This window comes from Capricornis sumatraensis, chromosome 13 (genome assembly GCF_032405125.1).
Source record: "Capricornis sumatraensis isolate serow.1 chromosome 13, serow.2, whole genome shotgun sequence".
Lineage (NCBI taxonomy): Eukaryota > Metazoa > Chordata > Mammalia > Artiodactyla > Bovidae > Capricornis > Capricornis sumatraensis.
The window spans coordinates 20,334,330-20,356,250 of record NC_091081.1 but is presented as its reverse complement, the minus strand read 5'-3'; the positions used below and the strand labels follow the sequence as shown (position 1 = coordinate 20,356,250).

The 21,921-nt window shown below is 41.2% G+C and overlaps 1 protein-coding gene across 1 annotated transcript in view; it reads left to right on the top strand.

The window, feature by feature from the left end:
- The window catches only part of SLC35F1 (solute carrier family 35 member F1), a 407,884-nt gene extending 396,031 nt beyond the window's left edge, over nt 1–11,853 (top strand). The window contains exon 8 of the mRNA XM_068985430.1: nt 11,629–11,853. Coding sequence (XP_068841531.1) covers nt 11,629–11,853 — 225 coding nt within the window. The remainder of the gene's footprint in view (nt 1–11,628) is intronic.
- The last annotated feature ends 10,068 nt before the right edge of the window (nt 11,854–21,921 follow it).

The following is a 21,921-nucleotide window of genomic DNA, read 5'->3' as shown; positions in this document are numbered from 1 at the left end:
TATTTAAACCTTAGCAATGTCTTAGTTTTCTGACATGGATTGAAAGACCATTTGGCATTTTAACTAAGGCACTTATTAACTTATTTTCTCTCTTGATTAGATTAGCATGAATTTGGGGTTATTTCTTTTCTCCCAGTTGGAGAAAGCATGTGGAACCAGGCTTGGAGGTCAGTATTCTTAGTCCCTAAAAACAACCAATTTTGGTGTCTGTCGTGCACCATGCCACATTTAATATTTTCTGTGCTATGACTCAGAATAAAGAGGTATTGCAAAATGTAGCCAGAGAAATTTAGCCCCCCCTTTTTTTTTCTTTAAAAAAATGAAGAAAAAAGAAGAAGAGGAGAAATACGAGGAGACAAGAGTAGGAGATAAAGCAACAATGCAGCAGATCCAAAGAATTTGGAAAAGCTCAGGCCTTTGTGGGCAGTTTATTTCCAGCTCAGTAAACCCAGAAGCAGAACTTCTGCATTTTTAGTGCCCTTAATAATAATAAAAGTGATCTTGCTAGGATAAGGCAGAGCCAAAATTAAGAGGTCAAGTACCAGCGTGTTTATGTTGGCGTTTCTGTGGAGGCAGGTCTGTCTAGTTTCCTTGCCCTGAATAGCAGCTGGCGCAGGCTCAGGAGCAATAGATCAGAACCAGGCAGGGCCGTTTGTCACAGGGTCCCAGTGAGGACACAGTTTGCAGCCTGCCCAGCAATGGCCAGCTGCCTCTGGTTCTCTCCCTACCATTCCACTCCCAGGTTCAAGGTGTGGTCTACAGACCCTTGAGATTCACACAGCTGCTAAGAGACGTGTTGTCACTGATAATCCATCTTCTCCTTCCTGCCCCAGGACACTCAGAAGGTCAGCTGTGGTCCTCAAGGTCCACCTTTCAAACCATATATCAAGTGGGGACTCAAGACCTTGGGCTCCTCAGGCAATTTAGTTATAAAACCCAATTTTACCTATGCATAATATTGGGACTTAAAAATTCCACAGCAGCAGCACTATCATTAATGATGATTCATTCTTTTGATTGGTATTTTGCCCAACTTTGTCACTGATGAATCTTTAAACTACCCTGGTACCTTAGATCTCCAAACTATGAAATCTGGTTCTGTTTGAAATAGTATTGGGCTCATTTTGTTTTGTTTTGTTTTGTTTTGTTTTTTGGTCTAGAAATCTCAATTAGATGTACCAGTAGTTTTATCTTTATATAGGATTTCATATCGCAGAGTGGTAGTACTAAGGAGAGGAGCCTGTGCTTTATGTGCAGAATATTCAAGTCAGTTTCACAAATTTAATGAAAAGTCTAATTCTTCCCAGGCATAACTTGCTGCTGAAAATGCCAGGCCAGTCTCCATATGCAGAAATTCTTCCCAGCAGCTATTAAACCTCACCTTTACCAGCCTGTCTGTGTAACCTCCATCATTCCATTTACCCATGGTTGCATTTTTGCAACTGCTAAATTTGCAGATTCCCAGACTCTACCATCCTAGGTATTTTCTAATTAACAGTTTAAAATGTGGAAAGTGAGGGCTTTCCTGGTGGTCCAGGGGTTAAGGCTCCATGCTTCCAGTGCAGGTGATGTGGGTTCAATCCCTGGTCAGGGAACTAAAATTCCACATGCCTCATGGTGTGGCCCAAAAAAAAAAAAACAAGTTTTTAAAAAATTCAATTAAAAAAAATTTTTAATGTAGAAAGGTTTGATTATATCTGTATCTCTTTAAAAGACGAATAAGAACTAGAGAGGATATGATAATTGTGACCACATATTCTTTGTGTACCTGAAATACCTCCATGTCAGAAACCACGTCTAAGACCTAGAAATATCCTTGAATTCATTTCTGAGCAGCTTCCTTATGCAGCTGAGAAACCAGTTTCAACTCTTACCCATTCTCAGGTTTCCATGGCAGGCTCATATCCAATAGAGCCCCTTTGTTTGGTCAAGGTAACTTGTCTTTTGAAGTTTTACCAGTGATGCTGTCCTTGAGCTATGAATGCTCAAACTACCACACAATTGCACTCATCTCACATGCTAGCGAAGTAATGCTCAAAATTCTCTGAGCATGGCTTCAACAGTATGTGAACCGTGATCAGATGTTCAAGCTTGATTTAGAAAAGGCAGAGGAACCAGAGATCAAATTGCCAACATCTGCTGGATCATCAAAAAAGCAAGAGAGTTCCATAAAAACACATATTTCTGTTTTATTGACTATGCCAAAGCCTTTGACTGTGTGGATCACAACAAAATGTGGAAAATTCTTAAAGAGATGGGAATACCAGACTACCTGACCTATCTCCTGAGAAATCTGTATGCAGGTCAAGAAGCAATAGATAGAACTGGACATGGAACAACAGACTGGTTCCAAATTGGAAAAGGAGTACGTCAAGGCTGTATATTGTCACCTGCTTATTTAACTTCTATGCAGAGTACATCATGCAAATTGCCAGGCTGGAAGAAGCACAAGCTGGAATCAAGATTGCTGGGAGAAATATCAATAATCTCAGATATGCAGATGACACCACCCTTATGGCACAAATTGAAGAGGAACTAAAGAGCCTCTTGATAAAAGTGAAAGAGGAGAAAGAAAAAGTTGGCTTAAAGCTCAACATTCAGAAAACGAAGATCATGGCATCTTTTTCCATCACTTCATGGCAAATAGATGGGGAAACAATGGAAACAGTGATAGACTTTATCTTGGGGGGCTCCAAAACCTTGGCAGATGGTGATTGCAGCCATGAAATTAAACGACACTTGCTCCTTGGAAGAAAAGTTTTGACCAATCTAGACAGCATATTAAAAAGCAGAGACATTACTTTGCCAACAATGGTCCGTCTAGTCAAAGCTATGGTTTTTCCAGTAATCGTGTATGGATATGAGAACTGGACTATAAAGAAAGCTGAGTGCCGAAGAATTGATGCTTTTGAACTGTGGTGTTGGAGAAGACTCTTGAGAGTTCCTTGGACTGCAAGGAGATCCAACCACTCCATCCTAAAGAAAATAAATCCTGAATATTCATTGGAAGGACTGATGTTGAACCTAAAACTGCAATACTTTGGCCACCTGGTGCAAAGAACTGACTCATCTGAAAAGACCCTGATGCTGGGAAAGATTGAAGGCAGGAGAAGGGGACAACAGAGGAGAAGGTTGGATGGCATCACTGACTCAATGGACATGAGTTCAAGTAGACTCTGGGAGTTGATGATGGACAGGGAAGCCTGGCGTGCTGCAGTCCATGGGGTCGCAAAGAGTCAGACACAACTGAGCGACTGAACCGACTGACTGACGTGGTATTTCGTTCCTCCACTCTTCATATGTAGCCTTGGAACCACAGGAGGCTGGGAATTGTTGTCCTTTGCTCATCTGCCATACACGAGAAGCTTTCAGGGATGCTATTCTCTCAGGCTACTCAGCTTCTCTCAAGAAAAGTTCCGAATGTATTTGGATCATTGATGTTTAAAGTGCTTATTGATATAATTGAATTATTATCTGCCATGTTTGTTACTATTTTCTATTCCTTGCCCTTGATTTTTGTCCCTATTTTTATGTTTCATTCCTTTTTTGCCTTTTGTGGTTTTAATTAAATATTTTATATCATTCAAATAAATTAAAATAAAAAAAATTTTTTAAGAAACGTTCACAAGGCAGGACCTATCAGGTCAGCCATAGTGGCTCTGAGGTATGTGTGTTGTGTGTGTACATACACAAACTGAGACAAACAGGAAAAAAATACATGTTAAGTGAACATAGAAAAGAATTATATGGGGGGATGGCTAATCCAAGTTTTTCAATCCTGTTTTCTCCTAGCTATTGAGAAATTTTCTTTTCCTATATCTTTTGTCTTTCTAATTGGACCTTATTTTCTCCCTCTTTCCACTCGTATTTTCACTAAGCTTCCTCAGTTCTACAGTTCAATTCAGTCACTCAGTCATGTCCAACTTTGCAACCCCATGAACCGCAGCATGCAAGGCCTCCCTGTCCATCATCAGCTCCTGGAGTTTACCCATACTCATGTCCATTGAATCGGTGATGCTATCCAACCATCTCATCCTCTGTCATCCCCTTCTCCTCCTGCCCTCAATCTTTCCCAGCATCAGGGTCTTTTCCAATGAGTTAGCTCTTCGCATCAGGTGGCCATAGTATTGGAGTTTCAGCTTCAGCATCAGTTCTTCCAATGAATATTCATGATTGATCTCCCTTAGGCTGGACTGGTTGGATCTCCTTGCAGTCCAAGGGACTCTCAAGAGTCTTCTCCAACACCACAGTTCAAAAGCATCAATTCTTTGGCACTCAGCTTTCTTTATAGTCCAATTCTCACATCCATACATGACTACTGGAAAAACCATAGCCTTGACTAGATTGACCTTTGTTGACAAAGTAATGTCTCTGCTTTTTAATATACTGTCTAGATTGGTCATAACTTTCCTTCCAAGGAGTAAACGTCTATTAATTTCATGGCTTCAATCACCATCTGCAGTGATTTTGGAGCCCCCCAAAATAAACTCAGCCGCTGTTTCCACTGTTTCCCTATCTATTTCCCATGAAGTGATGGGAACAGATGCCATGATCTTAGTTTTTTGAATGTTGAGCTTTAAGCCAACTTTTTCACTCTCCTCTTTCACTTTCATCAAGAGGCTCTTAAGTTCTTCACTTTCTGCCACAAGGGTGGTATCATATGTATATCTGAGGTTATTGATATTTCTCCCAGCAATCTTGATTCCAGCTTGTGCTTCTTCCAGCCCAGCACTTCTCATGATGTACTCTGCATATAAGTTAAATAAGCAGGGTGACAATATACAGCCTTGACGTACTCCTTTTCCTATTTGGAGCCAGTCTGTTGTTCCATGTCCAGTTCTAACTGTTGCTTCCTGACCTGCATACAGACTTCTCAAGAGGCAGCTCAGGTGGTCTGTTACTCCCATCTCCTTCAGAATTTTCCACGGTTTATTGTGATCCACACAGTCAAAGACTTTGGCATAGTCAATAAAGCAGAAATAGATGTTTTTCTCGAACTCTCTTGCTTTTTCCATGATCCAGTGGATGTTGGCAATTTGATCTCTGGTTCCTCTGCCTTTTCTAAAACCAGCTTGAACATCTGGAAGTTCACAGTTCATGTATTGCTGAAGCCTGCCTTGGAGAATTTTGAGCATTACTTTACTGGCATGTGAGATGAGTGCAATTGTGTGGTAGTTTGAGCATTCTTTGACATTGCCTTTCTTTGGAATTGGAATGAAAACTGACCTTTTCCAGTCCTGTGGCCACTGTTGAATTTTCCAAATTTGCTGGCATATTGAGTGCAGCACTTTCACAGCATCGTCTTTCAGGATTTGAAACAGCTCCACTGGAATTCCATCACCTCCACTAGCTTTGTTCGTAGCGATGCTTCCTAAGGCCCACTTGACTTCACTTTCCAAGATGTCTGGCTCTAGGTGAATGATCACATCATTGTGATTATCTGGGTCATGAAGATCTTTTTTGTACAGTTCTTCTGTGTATTCTTGCCACCTCTTCTTAATATCTTCTGCTTCTGTTAGGTCCATACCATTTCTGTCCTTTATTGTGCCCACCTTTGCATGAAGTGTTCCTTTGGTATCTCTAAGTTTATTGAAGAGATCTCTAGTCTTTCCCATTCTATTGTTTTCTTCTATTTCTTTGCATTGATTGCCGAGGAAAGCTTTCTTATCTCTCCGTGCTATTCTTTGGAATTCTGCATTCCAATGGGTACATTTTTCCTTTTCTCCTTTGCTTTTTACATCTCTTCTTTCACAGCTGTTTGTAAGGCCTTCTCAGACAGCCATTTTGCTTTTTTGCATTTCTTTTTCTTGGGGATGGTCTTGATCCCTGTCTTCTGTACAGTGTCATGAACCTTAGTCGATAGTTCATGAGGCACTCTGTCTATCAGATCTAGTCCCTTAAATCTATTTCTCACTTCCACTCTATAATCATAAGAGTTTTGATTTAGGTCATGCCTGAATGGTCCAGTGGTTTTCCCCACTTTCTTCAATTTAAGTCTGAATTTGGCAATAAGAAGTTCATGATCTGAGCCACAGTCACCTCTATAAGTTAGACCTAAATTGGATTTAAATCTAAACCTTTCCTTTTTCTCATATAGCTGCAGGAGCTGCAAGTCTCATTCCCTTGAACCCCAGTTTCCTAAGAAACCCATCAACAACCGTTCTTTTCCAGGTCTTTTTCTACCTCTCACAAGTGATCGTTTCTATCTGTTGAATCTTTGTGGTTTTGGAGAGAAAACTACCATATGTCTCTCTCTCTTTTTTTTTTTTTTTTCATATGTCTCTCTTTAAGAGCTAAGCGAATCTTTTAGCTTTTCATTACCTATTAAATCACAATCAGTTCTGATCATTAATAGGTCCAAGTGGGGTCATTGAGCAAAAACAGTCAGAGCCCAACATCAGGAACCTTGTAAAAGTCATGTTACAAAGAGGCATACATCGCAAAAGACATCTTTTGACGTTCATACTCAAGGAAGGAAAGAAAAACCAGCTCCTCCTGGAGGTTGGTACACACATCAGTAAAAGTAGAGCGTTAGCCCATGGTCACTTCATATCCTGCTGCACAGCTCTCTGAGGGTTTCCTATGTTCCTTTCTGCTCACCCCTGCCATCTTTTAGTCAATATAAAAAGAATGCCTCCTTTAAAAATTGTCCTCTTCCTCACTTAATCTAGTCAATATATTTGTAAAATTACATTGAAATGGCTTTCAAACCATGTAGTTTTCTAGTTGTATAGATTTAGGCCCATTAAAGTCATTTGATTATTAAATCTCAACTTAGATGTTTAATACCAAAATAATAATAAATAAATGCATTAATTCATTCAAACTGTAAACAAAGAGCAAATAAAACTTAATAGATATGGAAATGGCAACCCACTCCAGTATTCTTGCCTGGAGAATTCCATGAACAGAGGAACCTGGGGCTATAGTCCATAGGGTCACAAAGAGTCAGACACAACTCACAACACACACACTATGCCAGACTCTGTACTTGACACTGGTCAAGAAAGATACAGTCCTGTAGTCAAGAGCCTATAAAAGAAAGGCAATTTAATCAATGATTATATAAAAATGTGGTAACACTGATACATACAGTCATTGATGATTACAATGGGGCCAGTGTAGATTGAATCCTCACTGTGATGTAGGCACTAGGACAAGTGTTCACATGCTTTACCTAATTTTATCCTTATAACCACTCTATACAGTAGGTATGGTTATCCCCACTGTACTGATGAGGAACTTGGACCTGGAAAGGAACTTGTCCAAAATGACAGAGAGGAGAGGAGCTAGGATTTGAATCCAGTTTGTGGATAGAATGCAGTTCTAATCTCAGAGCCCCATTCTTAATGTCTCTGCCTCCATCTGCTGCAACAGAGCCAGCCTCACACCCAAAACCTCCCTTGCAAGTTTCTCACTTGAAACTGGAGATGCATGAGGGTTTTTTGAAAATGAAGGTCAGTATCAAAATATTTGAAATGTTGCTACTGTTAGGAACAAGCTCATTTCATTTGTTGAAAGTGAAGTGAAAATGTTAGTCATTCAGTTGTGTCCGACTCTGTGATCCCATGGACTGTAGGCCACCAGGCTCCTCTGTCCATGGAATTCTCCAGGCAAGAATACTGGAGTTGGTAGCCATTCCCTTCTCCAGAGGATCTTCCCTACTCAGGGATCGAACCTGGGTCTCCTGCGTTACAAGCATATTCTTTATCTTCTGAGACATCAGGGAAAGTTTCAAGTAAAGGATGAAGCTCTTCAGTCCCTCAGTCATGTCCAACTCTTTGCGACCCCATGGACTGCAGCACGCCAGGCTTCTCTGTCCATCACCAACTCCCAGAGCTTTGCAAACTCATGTCCTTTGAGTCAGTGATGCCATCCAACCATCTCATCCTCAGTCGTCCCCTTCTCCTCCTGCCTTCAATCTTTCCCAGCATCAGGGTCTTTTCCAGTGAGTCAGTTCTTCACATCAGGTGGCCAAAGTACTGGAGCTTCAGCTTCAGCATCAGTCCTTCCAATGAATATTCAGGACTGATTTCCTTTAGGATTGACTGATTGCATCTCCTTGCAGTCCAAAGGACTTTCAAGAGTCTTCTCCAACACCACAGTTCAAAAGCATCAGTTCTCTGGCACTCAGCTTACTTTATGGTCCAACTTTCACATCCATACATGACCATTGGAAAAACTGTAGCTTTGACTGGATGGACCTTTGTCGATAAAGTAATGTCTCTGCTATTTAATATGCTGTCTAGGTTTGTCATAGCTTTTCTTCCAAAGAGCAAGTATCTTTTAATTTCATGGCTGCAGTCACCATCACAGTGATTTTGGAGTCCAAGGAAATAAAATCTGTCAGTGTTTCCATTGTTTCCCCATCTATTTGCCATGAAGTGGTGGGACCAGATGTCATGGTCTTAGTTTTTTGATTGTTGAGTTTTAAACGAGCTTTTTCACTCTCCTCTTCACCATCATCAAGAGGCTCTTTAGCTCCTCTTCACTTTCTGCCATATATGTGGTGTCACCTGCATATCTGAGGTTATTGATATTTCTCTCGGCAACCTTGATTCCAGCTTGAGCTTCATCCAGCCCAGCATTTCTCATGATGTACTCTGCGTATAAGTTAAATAAGCAGGGTGGCAATACACAGCCTTGATGTACTCCTTTCCAAAACTGGAACCAGTCCGTGGTTTCTGTTTCTTCTTGACCTCCATATTGTTTTGCTACCATCTTATTTTATAAACAAATTCATAAAGAAAAGAATTATTTAACAGAATTAATCAAGTTTAGTGAACCTCTTATAAGCTGAATCCAGTATACAAGCCATCTGAAGAAGTATTATCATATGACTGTGATCGATAAAGGAATTAAAGTCAGTGATGCGGCTCTGGAAAGAAAATTAAGAAGTGATCTTTAGTCTTAACTACCTTGCTGCTAAAAGAGAGAGAGAGTAAGGTAAACAACAAAATATTACAGCAAGGACTTTTAGCCACACGAATAATTTTTCTATCTGCCATTTTCAAAACTGCCTTTCCTATTATTGAACACTTTCGGGTAGTGGTAAAGAATCCTCCTGCCAATGCAGGCGACACAAGAGATGTAGGTTCGATCTTTGAGTCGGGACAATCCCCTGGAGTAGGAAATGGCAACCCCCTCCAGTATTCTTGCCTGGAAAATTCCATAGGCAGAGGAGCCTGGCAGGCTACAGTCCATGGGATCCCAAAGGGTCAGACAACTGAGCACACACACCATGCAGCCATCTTATAACTCTTTATAATAACATTGCAACTTTATAGACTCTCTCGATCCTTTTCCTATTTTCTTCCAGCTTCCAATTAATTTTTTTTTTGCCAGTTCCTCCTAGTTTTAGTAAAGTGAAAGTATTAGTCACTCAGCAGTGTCTGATTCTTTGTGACCCCATAGACTGTATAGCCCACCAGACTCCTCTGTCCATGGAATTCTCCAGGCAAGAATACTGGAGTGGGTAGCCTTTCCATTTTCCAGGGAGTCTTCTCGACCCAGGGATCAAACCTGGGTCTCCTGCATTTCGGGCAGATTCTTTACCATTTGAACCACTGGGGAAGCCTGGTTGTTTCAGAGTATGAGCATAAAAAAATAAAATAGGAAAATCAAGTCTGGCATGGCAGAGTATCTCTTTGACAAGCACACCCTGGGAAACAGGGATAATGAAAGCCAAACCTCCTCAGCCTGGCTTCCTGTCGCCACAGGGGTGATGTCCCTGGTCACCAAGGCAGTACATGCATATTTGTACTGCACCTTTGCTATAAGTTGTACCAAAATGTCTACTTAAGTTCTTTCCTTAGTACCATTCCCTCAAATAAAGGAATTGGTACCCCTCCCCCCAAAAGGAAAATCAAATGGATTCTTGTTTTCCAAATGGATGTGTAATTGGGAAGGGTTAATTTTAAATCCATTCTGGCTCTGCTTCTGTGACTTTAACTCTTATTTTGCTGCTTTTGATATTATAGGCATACTTAACGGCCTGCCTCAGGGAGCCCTGCCTGCCCCTCCTCCTCTTCCTGGCCCTTGGGCTAGGATGCCTTTTGCTTGATTCACAGGGAGACAGCCTGACCCTGTGCAGGACTGTGACTTTCCTGAGTTCTTTGTGTGGGAAATGGCGCCCCTCATCTGCTGCTTACTGGAGTGGCTCAGAAGTTCACATTTGGAGAGCTGGAATTGCAGATAGCTGTGGCATCTTTGTTGATATAATAGCAGATATTCCATTTCATACCACCAGTGAAATGACTGTAAGGAAGTGAAACTCACACATCCCCCTGCCTGAGGCTTGCCGTTCTAGGAGACATTTGCAAGAATTAAATGGTCATTTTTACTTTGTGTCCTAACCTTCCCCCATGTCTGATCCATAGAAGAACCTAGCATCCGGGCCCCGACAAGATGGTAATTTCAAGCCATTAGTCTGCCATCTTCTGGGTCAGCTTGCTCTCCAAAGTTGTATTCCTTGCCTCAAGATCTCAACCCTCGGATTTATTAGCCTATAGTGCAATGAGCAGGGCGAGCTTGGACTGGGTAACAGATGCAGGATGTGGTCAAGACTAGGACAACTGCCATCGACTACAAGGAGAATCAGCACGCCATAAGCGCATCGTGTTATTTTTTTCCATCTGTACCTCTGGTTCTCCACTGAGACTGTTCAGTCTTTGGTAGTAAGGACAATATGTTTTCATTTCTGTTTCCTCAGTACATAATTGAATGTTTGATACAGAGAAGGCATCGTGAATGAATGAAGGCGTGAATGAATGACTGAAACAACAGAAACGGCAACACTCACATTGTTACCATGGCAATACTCATAGTGTTACCTCCCTCTCTCCCACTGACTACTCAAGTAATTCCACAATAACTACTCAAAAAAGCCCAGAAGGTATCGTTTTTTTAAAAAACATGCAAATTCTCAGAGAAGTTCTATACACCAATATTTTCTTTCTTTTTCCCCACAAAACTCTGAGTTGTCAAGCAGTAGTTTAGAAACACAACACTATATATCCATTCCTGTTTGGTTTTGGTTTTACATTAGTGGAGCAAGAATGAAAGGGTATACTATTTCTATCTATCCATGGATAATCTAATCTTGCAAAGACAGTTACCAAAGTCATTAACAATTCCTACTCAGAAGACAAATAGTGTCTGAATTGGATTAAGGTGAAACCAAAGTGCCTGCTGCAGCTGTGTCAGTGAGGGACTCGGTGTTTATGGCTTCATTACAACCTTAAGTGGTGTATCTATATTTCTTCTGTGTTTAATGAAGCCACAACCAACCAACTCTTTATTGAGTGATACTGGAGAGTTTTTTGCTTTTAACTTGATGTATTTCAATTTGTGATTAACTAGCTATCCCACATCAGGTAACTTGGACGGGTGCTTTAGAGACAATTAGCTAAATGTTCCTCTGTGTTAGCCACAGAATCAAGAAAAAAGATAAGGAGAATCAATAAGACCACGCCAGGGTAGAAGAGAACATTCATCTTCCATTAAGATCATTGGTGGACTCATCAAGCTGCCTGTCACGAGAGAAAACGGCTCCGCTCTGTCTCTCTCTCGCTCCTGTGTACATAGTTTGGCTCTGGCTGCTAAGTGACTGGCTGTTGTGTTGTTCAGTTTTCAGGACTGTATCTCCTGTCTTTCTTCACCATCCTCCTCGGGCTGGTGCTCTACTCGTCCACCTCCACGTACATAGCCCAGGACCCCCGGGTTTACAAGCAGTTCCGCAACCCTTCAGGACCCGTCGTGGACTTACCAGCCACAGCTCAGGTGGAGCCTTCGGTCACCTACACCAGCCTGGGCCAGGAAACCGAAGATGAGCCCCATGTGCGCGTGGCCTAGGATGACACCCTCCCTGACCACTGAGGACACCTCCACGGCTGTGTGTCCGCCCGTCATCTCTGTTTTGTACATAGAGAAAGGTATTTATTAGGTGCAGTTTACAGAGGTGGACTGCAAGGTAGCAAATCCGAAAGCCTGTAAGAGGCACACGCTAAACATCCCTGGAGATGCAGGCTCTGATCCACCTGGAGGGATGCCTACCTAGGGTGTATCCTGGTCACACACACACATACACCACCACCCCCGTCCACATTAATTACTGTGAAAATGTTTGAATCAAAAGCAAGTATTACTGTTTGTATGATTATGGTTACTGTTATGATAGCGACTTTCAGGAGGAGGTTTTGTACTCCTGATGGGAACTCTCGCCAGACCCACATGTAGTTAGCATCACTCCCACTTTTCTATGGCAAGTCACTTTTTAAGAATCACACTTTATTTTTGTGCACCTTCTCTGAGTGCTGCATGCCACAGGAGCCCCGCCCTGCGACGCTTCCTTATCCTAGGCACCTGGGGGCTCATGGTTCCCTCTTACCTGTTGGATCGCCTGCTCAGTATGTATTTCGTGCTGTGACCCTTGTGGGGAGTGGCAACTGACCGTATAATTCTCTATTCTAGGAATAGATATAAAACAAACATTTTAGCCTTTTTATATTTCAACCTCGGATTACTCCAGGCCATTGCCTTTCTGTTGCAACTCATGATTCTGCTAATCAAGTCCCTGTAATAACAGGATAAGAGATGTTCCATTTCTGTGGCTTATGGGAAACCCCAGAGTAATATCACTTGTGCTTAGGGTAATATCTTTTTTTTTAAAATCTTTCTGCCCCTTCCTATGTTCCCTCTTCCAAAAAAAAAAATTAATTTTCCTTTTCCTCCTAGATTTCTTTAGTGATAATATGGAGATCAGTCAAGGCATTGGAAAAAGCCATGGTCCTCTGCCCTTTTGTGTGACACCCTTTTTGAAATATACCAGCATGGAAATTATCTTGATTGTGGGATATCATTGGTTGTCTGGCCTCCCAACAAAGTCAGGGTGCTGCTGTGGCACAGCCTCTGACAACAGCTCATCTGATACAGCCACTGTGTAGTAGTAAAAATCTCACCAATGAAAAGTCTGGCATTTTTGGTCATATTTGGCATCCATTTGATAGCGGCATTCTTATGGATACAGAGAATATTTCAGGGTCCTGATAAGGCTTTGAGGGGTATGTCACTAATCTAATTTTGTCGCCTTTACAATAGCTCTTTCTTCAAACGCAGAAAATCAAGAAACACCACAGAGCTCTGTGATTTACAGTAGATTCTCTTTCTCCCTATCAGTACATGCAATAGTCTTTACGTTTGGCTGGCTTCAGTATCATTCAGAAAGATCCTCTATAGAGTTACAGGATTTATAAAGGAAAAACAAATGTTTATGAAACTTTGGGCAATTCAAATCAGTTCAAGTTAAGTAAGCAAAGCAAAACTCCAGTGGAGTCTCTGTAAGGTAGAGAACAGATTACAGCTTAGTCAGGATTCCCATACTAGCCTGAACAGTCCCTAAATAGACCTGCATAAGTGTCCCATTCTGTCAGTCAGCACCCATGTGGCACCTCTGTCTGCCCTCTACCCTGGGGACAGGTAGTCCTGCCTTGGAGTTGGAGCAGACAAGTTATCTTTCCTGATATGCAAATTTTATGCTCATCTCCATTCAGCCCGCTTAGAAACCTGTTTTATTTCTGGTGAAAAAAATCAACATTAAAGCTGTATCAAATCAAAAGAACTTTGCCAATGTTTGCTCTCTGCTACCTGTCAAACCAATTAAATACCTTTCTCTGACTATTTTGTCCATTCAGATCTGAAGACCTTTAAAGACTGTGGTTTTATTTTTGTGTTTACATTCCTTTGGTTTGCATAATTTGTTTGATTTATTGCATTTGTAGTATTTATTTTCAGCCAAATATTTTCATCTTTTTTTGTTCATTTTTATGACACTAATTTGTAGACACCTAGTAAAATCTCAAGAGAAATAAGTGGATGAAAGTATTTCCAAGTCAACTCAGTGGATGCAAATTTTTTTTTTTTTAATTTCAAAAAGGTTTGCAATCAATGGATGGCTACAGGTTGCCATGTGAATTGTTTCCTAGGATATTTTAACTGACTCCAAATTGTATGGAAACCAAGTGTGAATGTTAAGGTGAATTCACTATATACCCTTTATCATCCCATGTTCTTGTACACAAGACTTTCATGTCACTGGGGTGCCTCACTGTGTTGGTTCTTCTCCATTTAGAACGGCTGATAACATACTCGAATTGTTTGAGATCCATCCCATGAATCAGGAGTTCCAGATTGGCCTTTTTGGGGGGGAAAAAAAGACAATAGCAAGAAACAAACTCTTTTTCTGTGTTAAGACATCAACCTTTTGGGAATGGGGTAGGAAATGGGAGTACGACATCACTAACTCTAGCTGTTTGAGTTTCTGGAATTTCATAACCTCAGTAGACACCAGCAAGAATTTCAGCTTTTCAATCTACCATAACTCTCTCTTCCACAAATGAGACTTTAGCAATGTGTATAGAATTTGGTTGGGTAAGCAAACCATAGCTCTCCTAAATCTCGCTCGAGATAAGTGGTGGTCCTCACTTACTCCATGACAACTTGCACTGGGGCTAGCGCTCACCTTGGTCACACCTTCCCACAGCTCCACACTCTGAAATACACAACCAGGAAGACCAAGCGATGGAAAAATTTGTACCACTGTGTCCCATGAAAATGTTTCAATGTTTAGTTTAGATATTGCTAACTTGTGCTATTAACCTTTTGACAAGCGTGTAGTATTGTTCGTTTGGGGTTTGTTTTTGATTTGTAACCACTTAGTAGTCCCCAGCTAGCTACCAGTACAGATTTTTACCCCATGGGTAGGATTCTACTGTCAAGCCACATAAATAACAAAGCACACTAATCCCAACACTGCAAATGGAAAATATGAACCAAAAAAGGAAATTGACACCAATAAGTTGAACAAACTCTCCATTTTTGATATTTGCATGCTCCCCTATGGACTGGCTGTGGCAATGTAATGCCTGTATAATGTTTTCAAATAAAAATAAATGCTTTATGAAAGCACCAAGGTCTTGGTTTTCTTGAGTGTTTGTCTGCTCTATGACAACCGGGGAAGCAGCTCTCATGGGATGCTAGAAATAGCACCGAAAGTAGATAGCAGGGTACATGTCAAAATAAAAATCAGAAAGAAAATATTTCCAAATTAGGAAGGGCACAGTTGGTCTCAGAGCTGTAGCTTCAAAAAGCCAAATTAAACACGTTTGTAATTTGCAAAATTAATTATTTGATGGGTACTTAAGGAGACAGCAGCTACAACCTCTAAACCCACATTTAAAACATATGTAGGGCAATTATAAATTTACCCTCAAGAAACTGTTTCTCATAAAGAAGGAAGTTCTTTGTATGCCGCCTTCGGCACAATGCCAGGCATAAAGAAAGAGCACGACCTTTGTAAAGCAGGGCTGTTTATGTTTCTGCTCGGAACTCACACAGTATTGTCATGGTTACTTCTCCTCTAACTGTTGCTGTTTAGTCCCTAAGTCATGTCCCGCTCTTTTGACCCCATGGGCTGTGTAGCCTGCCAGGCTCCTCTGTCCATGGGATTTCCCAGGCAAGAAGACTGGAGTGGGTTTCCATGTCCTCCTCCACCACTAACCGTAGTCTTCCAGGAACTCTTAAATACTTAGAGATGGTGGTATATAAAGTTACACTTCTTGTCATTCACGTTCATAATCAGATCTCAAAAATCAAATGAGCTGAAAGACCGTATGTCCGAGCTACATATTTAAAATCTTTTTAAAAGAAAAACTCACTTTGCACGAAAAAAGGAACAGTCGCATACAGCCTTTATAAAGGACTCGTAAGTAGAGATCCATTGTGATCTGCTTCTATAAATAGTAGAGTACAAAACAGCGCTTAACAAAAACAATGTGACTCAGTTTAAAAATAGCTTTTTCCTTGAGAAATATAACTCTTTCTGTAAAGTATGCTTTCTTTTTATTTAGTAAACTCTTTGATCAAAGATGAAATACAGTTGAACTTCAGTCTAGTCTATGTCTAAACGTCCAGCAATTCTAAATGATTAGAGTCCAAATAGTATACGCAGTAAACACGTATCTCATGTTCCCAATGAATTATAATTTTCTTAAGAGAAGGAACTTGGTTTCCTAAATGCTTGGAAGTTCTTACAAAGGGAAGTTCAGGCTGTACTTGAATGGTTTTTGTGATGATTAGCATGAAGGGAAAGAGAAACATGTCAGATTCAGCATAGGACCTGTTAAGTGTTCCCTTCTTTTGATGTTTCATAGGAAGACAGATTGTAACATCTGCAGTAAGGCGGGACTGAAATCAGATTCAGCTAATCTCTTTTCAGGTCCCCCATGCAAAACAGGGAAATCTCTCATACTTCTTTTTTTTTTTTTTTTAATGGAATCTTACTCCTAAATCAAAAACAGAAAGTACAAAGGTAAGATATGTTTTACAAAATGTTCCCCTTTTTCCTTCTACTTCTGTTAAGTACTTTAAAAAAAAATTCCTATTCCTGGAAAAGCAGAAATTATGAGATTCACTTAAATCGTCTTTGAATTTTTTAACAAACCTTTAAAACGTTAGGCTGTTCCTTCAGGTTGACTTTGGGATAAAAAACAACACAGTGAAGCTCATTTTTCCCTTGCAAATAGTGTCTTTGAATTCATAACATTGCTTCTTAATTATGTTCACTGTTCTTTTTTTCTTCTCTTCCTTTTTACTTTGATTTCTTTTCTTCTCTTTTTTTCCCTGCAAACATTAACAGAGGATTCACTATGGGCCACCTGCTCAGTCTCTGCCCTTTATTCTCTATGTGGTCAGAAATGTTTAATAAAAAAAAAATTATAATACAGCTGGAAAGCCCCATACCTACCAGATGGCCTTTCATTAGTGCCTGAAAGGACAAGGCATTGCGTGTCACTTTTTAGACAGCCAGGCAAGTCTCCTCCAAACACTACTGCAGCCTGATTAACAAGGGAAACTAATGATCAGAAGGAGGAGGTCCCTGGGGATAGGCTAAAATTAGGGGCGTCCATCTGGGTAGACAAAGGCCTGGTGGAGATAAATCTACAAAAGCGTGAAAATGAGCTTGCTCACCAGGCTTCAGCATTAGAGCTGGGAACCATCCCATAATGCTTGAAAGATAATTTCAGAATGGATAACGATAAATATTACTTTACACAATGGGGAGTAATCTTCCCAAACTCATTATCCCACAGTGATGACACTGGCTAAAAATGTGTCCTGTCACTGAATAGATGAGAGCACTACAATCAGGCAGTAAGTAGGCTGTGTAATTCATTATCCAATACATCAAGCAGGCAGTTTTAATAATTATGGCTGGACAACGGGTCCATAGACCCAGTCTGTTGCAGAAGAACCTGGCTGTGTGGTTATGCTGGCTGTAAGAGGCATACACCATTACCTCCCTGCCCCTGGGAACTTTGGCAGCACCGTCTCGGCCACTAGATGTCGCTGTCTGAGGGAAAACGTCAGGATGACCGCCTGCCTACAGCAGTGATAACATTCTTGGATTCTTACTCCTGGAGGGCCGCCCTGGCCTAGGTTCTCATCTTACGGTTTAGCCTTCTTCCTTGGAAACATCTGTGGCCACGGGCAGTGAAGTAAGAGGAGTTCCAGTGGTAATTTCCCAAACATCTTCTCCACTGTGTCACTGCTCAGTGTGTAAAAATGTAAAAGAACGAGAGAAATATGCAAGGCTAAAGGATACGAACTATTCAGAAGTAAATTACTTTCAAGGGCAACACACCCATCATTTCAAGAAATGGTGAATGGCAGATAAATGTGTGCCTGGCCTCCTGGCAGTGGCTCGAAAGCCTCCTGCACCCGACATTTCCCTCCACAGTGTCCACAAATTCCATTTCTGGGATATGGGGCTGAAAGATTGAAACATGGGGTGATACCTACTTTTGTGCAGCGTTAGGTCTCATTCCTGCCTTTCTTGGCCTTGTCTTTGTAGGCAAGGAGAATTGCTTCCACAGTACCTCAAGAGGTTTGATAAATTTTAAGTAATAGTAATGATTGCAGTTTCACAGACGGTTGGCCACTTGCCAATTTCACAGTAAACTAGAAAAGCAATAAAGAAAATCTAGTTGTTCTTAAAATGACTACTTTTCCAAATGAAATTACTAAAGAGGGAGGAAACGGGCTAATCACTGGAATAATCACAACAGTCTCATTATGGGACTCCCTGCGAGCTTTTGTTCGAATTCTCTGATGTTGTTTTTTGGGCCCTGAATAGGATTTTAAAAGCTAAATAGGTCACACATGCATATAAATGGTTGCGTGAATCGCATAACTGCTTCATGGGCCCCATGATTCTGCCTATCAGGCTGCATTTTAATTAAAAGGAAAATCATCAGGAATAGAGGGCAACTTAATGTGAGGAGTTTTGTGTCCTAGTTGAAGACTGAGACTTCACTTGGCATTCAATTTTCAATTCATAATTATACCCTCCAAACAACTGTGATGTTCCTTTTCATTTCAGTCACAAGCTTAGACAACAGAACTTGAGAGCCAGCAAGAATATTGGCGATCACTCCGTTCAAATCTCAAGTCCTGTTATGACACCTAAGGGTGGAGATAATTTAGTTGAAGAAAAGACATTTAGCCTGGAGGAGCTATAGCCTTGTTCATCACTGGCACGATCCTGTAGGTAACAACAATGTGCAGAACTTCCATTCAAGAGGCTGCTTTGTGACCACCGGAGACCAGGGTCAGAGATCAGTGCAAATCCTTCCCATTAAGGGGCCGGGCAGCTTGTTAGGCAGCTTGGATAAATAATTCTTAGGAGGATTCCTACTTCCAACCAACTCTGAAAGTGGGGTCCCAAAGGGAGAAGAAAGGAAAAGCACCCAGTGCATACCCAAGCTTGACTGTCTCTGCTCTTTGGATTGAATCCATCCAGGCGAATACACAGACAGGACATTCTCCCTCTGCAACTCCTATTCGACACACAAGTGTAAGAGGGTTCCTTGGGATTGACTTTGCCCGTGAGTGAGACTCCCAAAACCATCTGCAGCAGCTATGCCAGAGTTGAGAGCTCACTGCTTCCATGGGGGGACTTCTTATTCTCAGACGCCCACTAGCTACCACTGCTCTAATCTCCAAAGACCCGTGGCAGGTCAGTGTCACTAGTGAGGCCACCACCCTTGGGAAAACAGTTAGGTGTGCTGAGTGGAGACCTAACTTGACTTGGAGGTAGAGGAGCTTCTATTTTCCTCTTTATTGGCACAATAGAAACCACTCAGTCCAGTGGCCCCTGGGATGCAAAGATGTAGGGAAATGAAAGTTATTGAACAAGAAATCATGGTAACTGGAGATTGAAAGATTTTTGAAGCAAAATTTGCCCCTGCCTGTCCTGAGGCACTGGAGTCTCTATAGAACCCTCAGAGCTCTGTGGGGCCACCACCCTCTACTCCTGGGTTAGTAGAGTGAAAACACCCCTCTGCTATTTCTTCTGTGGTCTATTGAATGGATTGCTTCTGTTCCTAATGCAGTCTCCTTTCCTTGCTTCTTGACAGCGTAAAGGAATAGACTTTTATGTACTAATGCAAGTTTTATTATTGACATTATCATGAAAAAGTAGAATTTCTTTTTTAGAATGAGGTGCATGCTAAATCAATACAGTCGTGTCTGACTCTTTGTGCCCCCCTGAACTATAGCCTGCCAGGCTCCTCTGTTTACGGGATTCTCCAGGCAAGAATACTGGAATGGGTTGCCATGCCTTCCTCCACCTGATCACCCTGACCCAGGGATCGAGCCCACATCTCTTAATCTCCTGCATTGGCAGGTGGGTTCTTTACCACTAACACCACATGGGAAGCCCTTCTTGTTCAGGTTACAATGTAATTCCCATCTACTTCTAATGTGATTGCGCCAGTTTCTGGTTTGGGGCCTCCTACTATTTCTGTCTGCTCCTCCTGAAGTGGCTGATCCAGCGTCACCGCGGTGTCCACGCCTCCTACCGTCTACTCAGCTTGGTCTTTCTGCTTCACTAATTCATTCTTGCTGAGCATTCCTCCTTTGAGCATTTCCGGAAAACAGTTTTCTTCACTTCAGAATTCAGTTGTATTTGATCTTTTGCCTTCAAAATCACTTAAGAAAAGGACAAAACTACACAGCAGGAATGATAGTATCTCAAATACTGTCTAGGCTGTATGCATATTTGATTTTTTTTAATGGAATAGAATTGGATTTTTTAATCACACTGCATAGTCATTAAATGAAAATATTCTGGGTCCTAAATAACAGTGATTTTAAAATCAAATCATGGTTTTTTAAAATTAAAGATTATTATCTTTTTATAACATCCTTACCTGTCAACACCATACGTCAAGATTCCCACATTAGCAAAACACTGTGAAATGCTTTACTGCTGGTGGAGCTGGTTCATACCATCCATCCTGCAGAGTCAATCTTATTCTCCTCAATTGGGATTATTAGCTACTTTAATGCATTTTCACTAGCAGAATTAAAAAAAAATTTTTTTTTACACTATTCTTTTATTCATAATGTTCTCAAGGAAACATTCTTGAGAGGAAGTTATGACCAAGTAGATAATGTGGAGATAATAATGTATCACAAATAATTCACTGCTATCCTGATTACACAGAGAAGGCAATGGCAACCCATTCCAGTACTCTTGCCTGGAAAATCCCATGGACGGAATAGCCTGGTAGGCTGCCGTCTATGGGGCTGCACAGAGTCGGATACAACTGAAGCGACTTAGCAGCAGCAGCAGCAGCATCCTGATTACAAGGAACTAAAAGCTTTTTTTTCCTTACATACTTGATCCTTAGAAGGACAGAATAACGAATAAAAGTATTAATGTTGGAAATGAAATATAAAAAAATAAGGCAATAAATTCAGGTCCCCTGAATCTAACTAAGTGAAAGTTTCGGTTAAAGTCAGATGTGTTGCGTCAACCCAGGTTCTGCCCTTGACTGACCCACCTGCAGTAAATGGGCAGATGTAGACAGGATTTTTGACAGACACAGCTCAGCTCACATGCTCAGCCAGTGTGGCAAAGCAGGTGCCAGCCAAACTTTGTGCCTACAAGGAGGCCAACTCAAGGCATGGCAAGAGAATCTAGGTTAAATGAAGTAATCTAGGTCACCTTCTATGAGTCCAGGGTTGCTCCAGATGATGCTCCTATTTGAACTCACCGGAGGGGATTCCAAAACCTCCCTCCACGTGGGAACTCCAGACCACCTTTCAGCCACTTGCTTTCAGATTATGTCCTGTTACGAACTTGAGATGGTGGTTTTCTCCAGGAAAGGAAATTTGAAAATCCTTTCTCCTCTTCTCTTTGCAACTCCATCTAGTCTACTTTTACATTAAAGGGATGTATTCCTCTTCGTGTTCCTTGCTTGAACTTCTTATTCCAGCCGTGAATCTCCAGCAAAGCTGTGAACTCAGCCCTCCAAGATTTCTCTGGGATGCCCAAGGGCAGCTAATAATAAGACCAAAGACATTGATTTTGCCCAGCATCCCATGGCATATGTGGTTCAGAATGAGACAATGCCTGAGAACAAAGTAGTTACAATACATTCTTTCTTCTGGATACAGCTAGAGCTGTGCTTAGGACAGGGTTCCACTGAATGCCTTTTAAAGTTAGACAAATGAAAGCCCCCAAACAGGCGAAACCCAGCTTTTTCATTTGCATCTGTAAGGGAAACCCTGTTGCTCCCTTTATAAAATCAATCCCTGGCCCTCTGATATTGACAATGGATGGAGACTGTCCCAATACTTGGGGAATAATGTTGAAGCTACAGTAATTAGTGCAGGATCGTCAAGGGGAAGATGAAGCTCACTGATAAGTGTCATATCTCAAGGTCTCTCCTTCTAAAGAGATCTTTAATCTCACAGCATCTTGATTCAAAACTTTAGCAAAGCCATTGCATTTTATTTGAATCTATTACAGATTTATATGGTGCTGAAGCTACAACGGATATCATTTATTCTACTGTG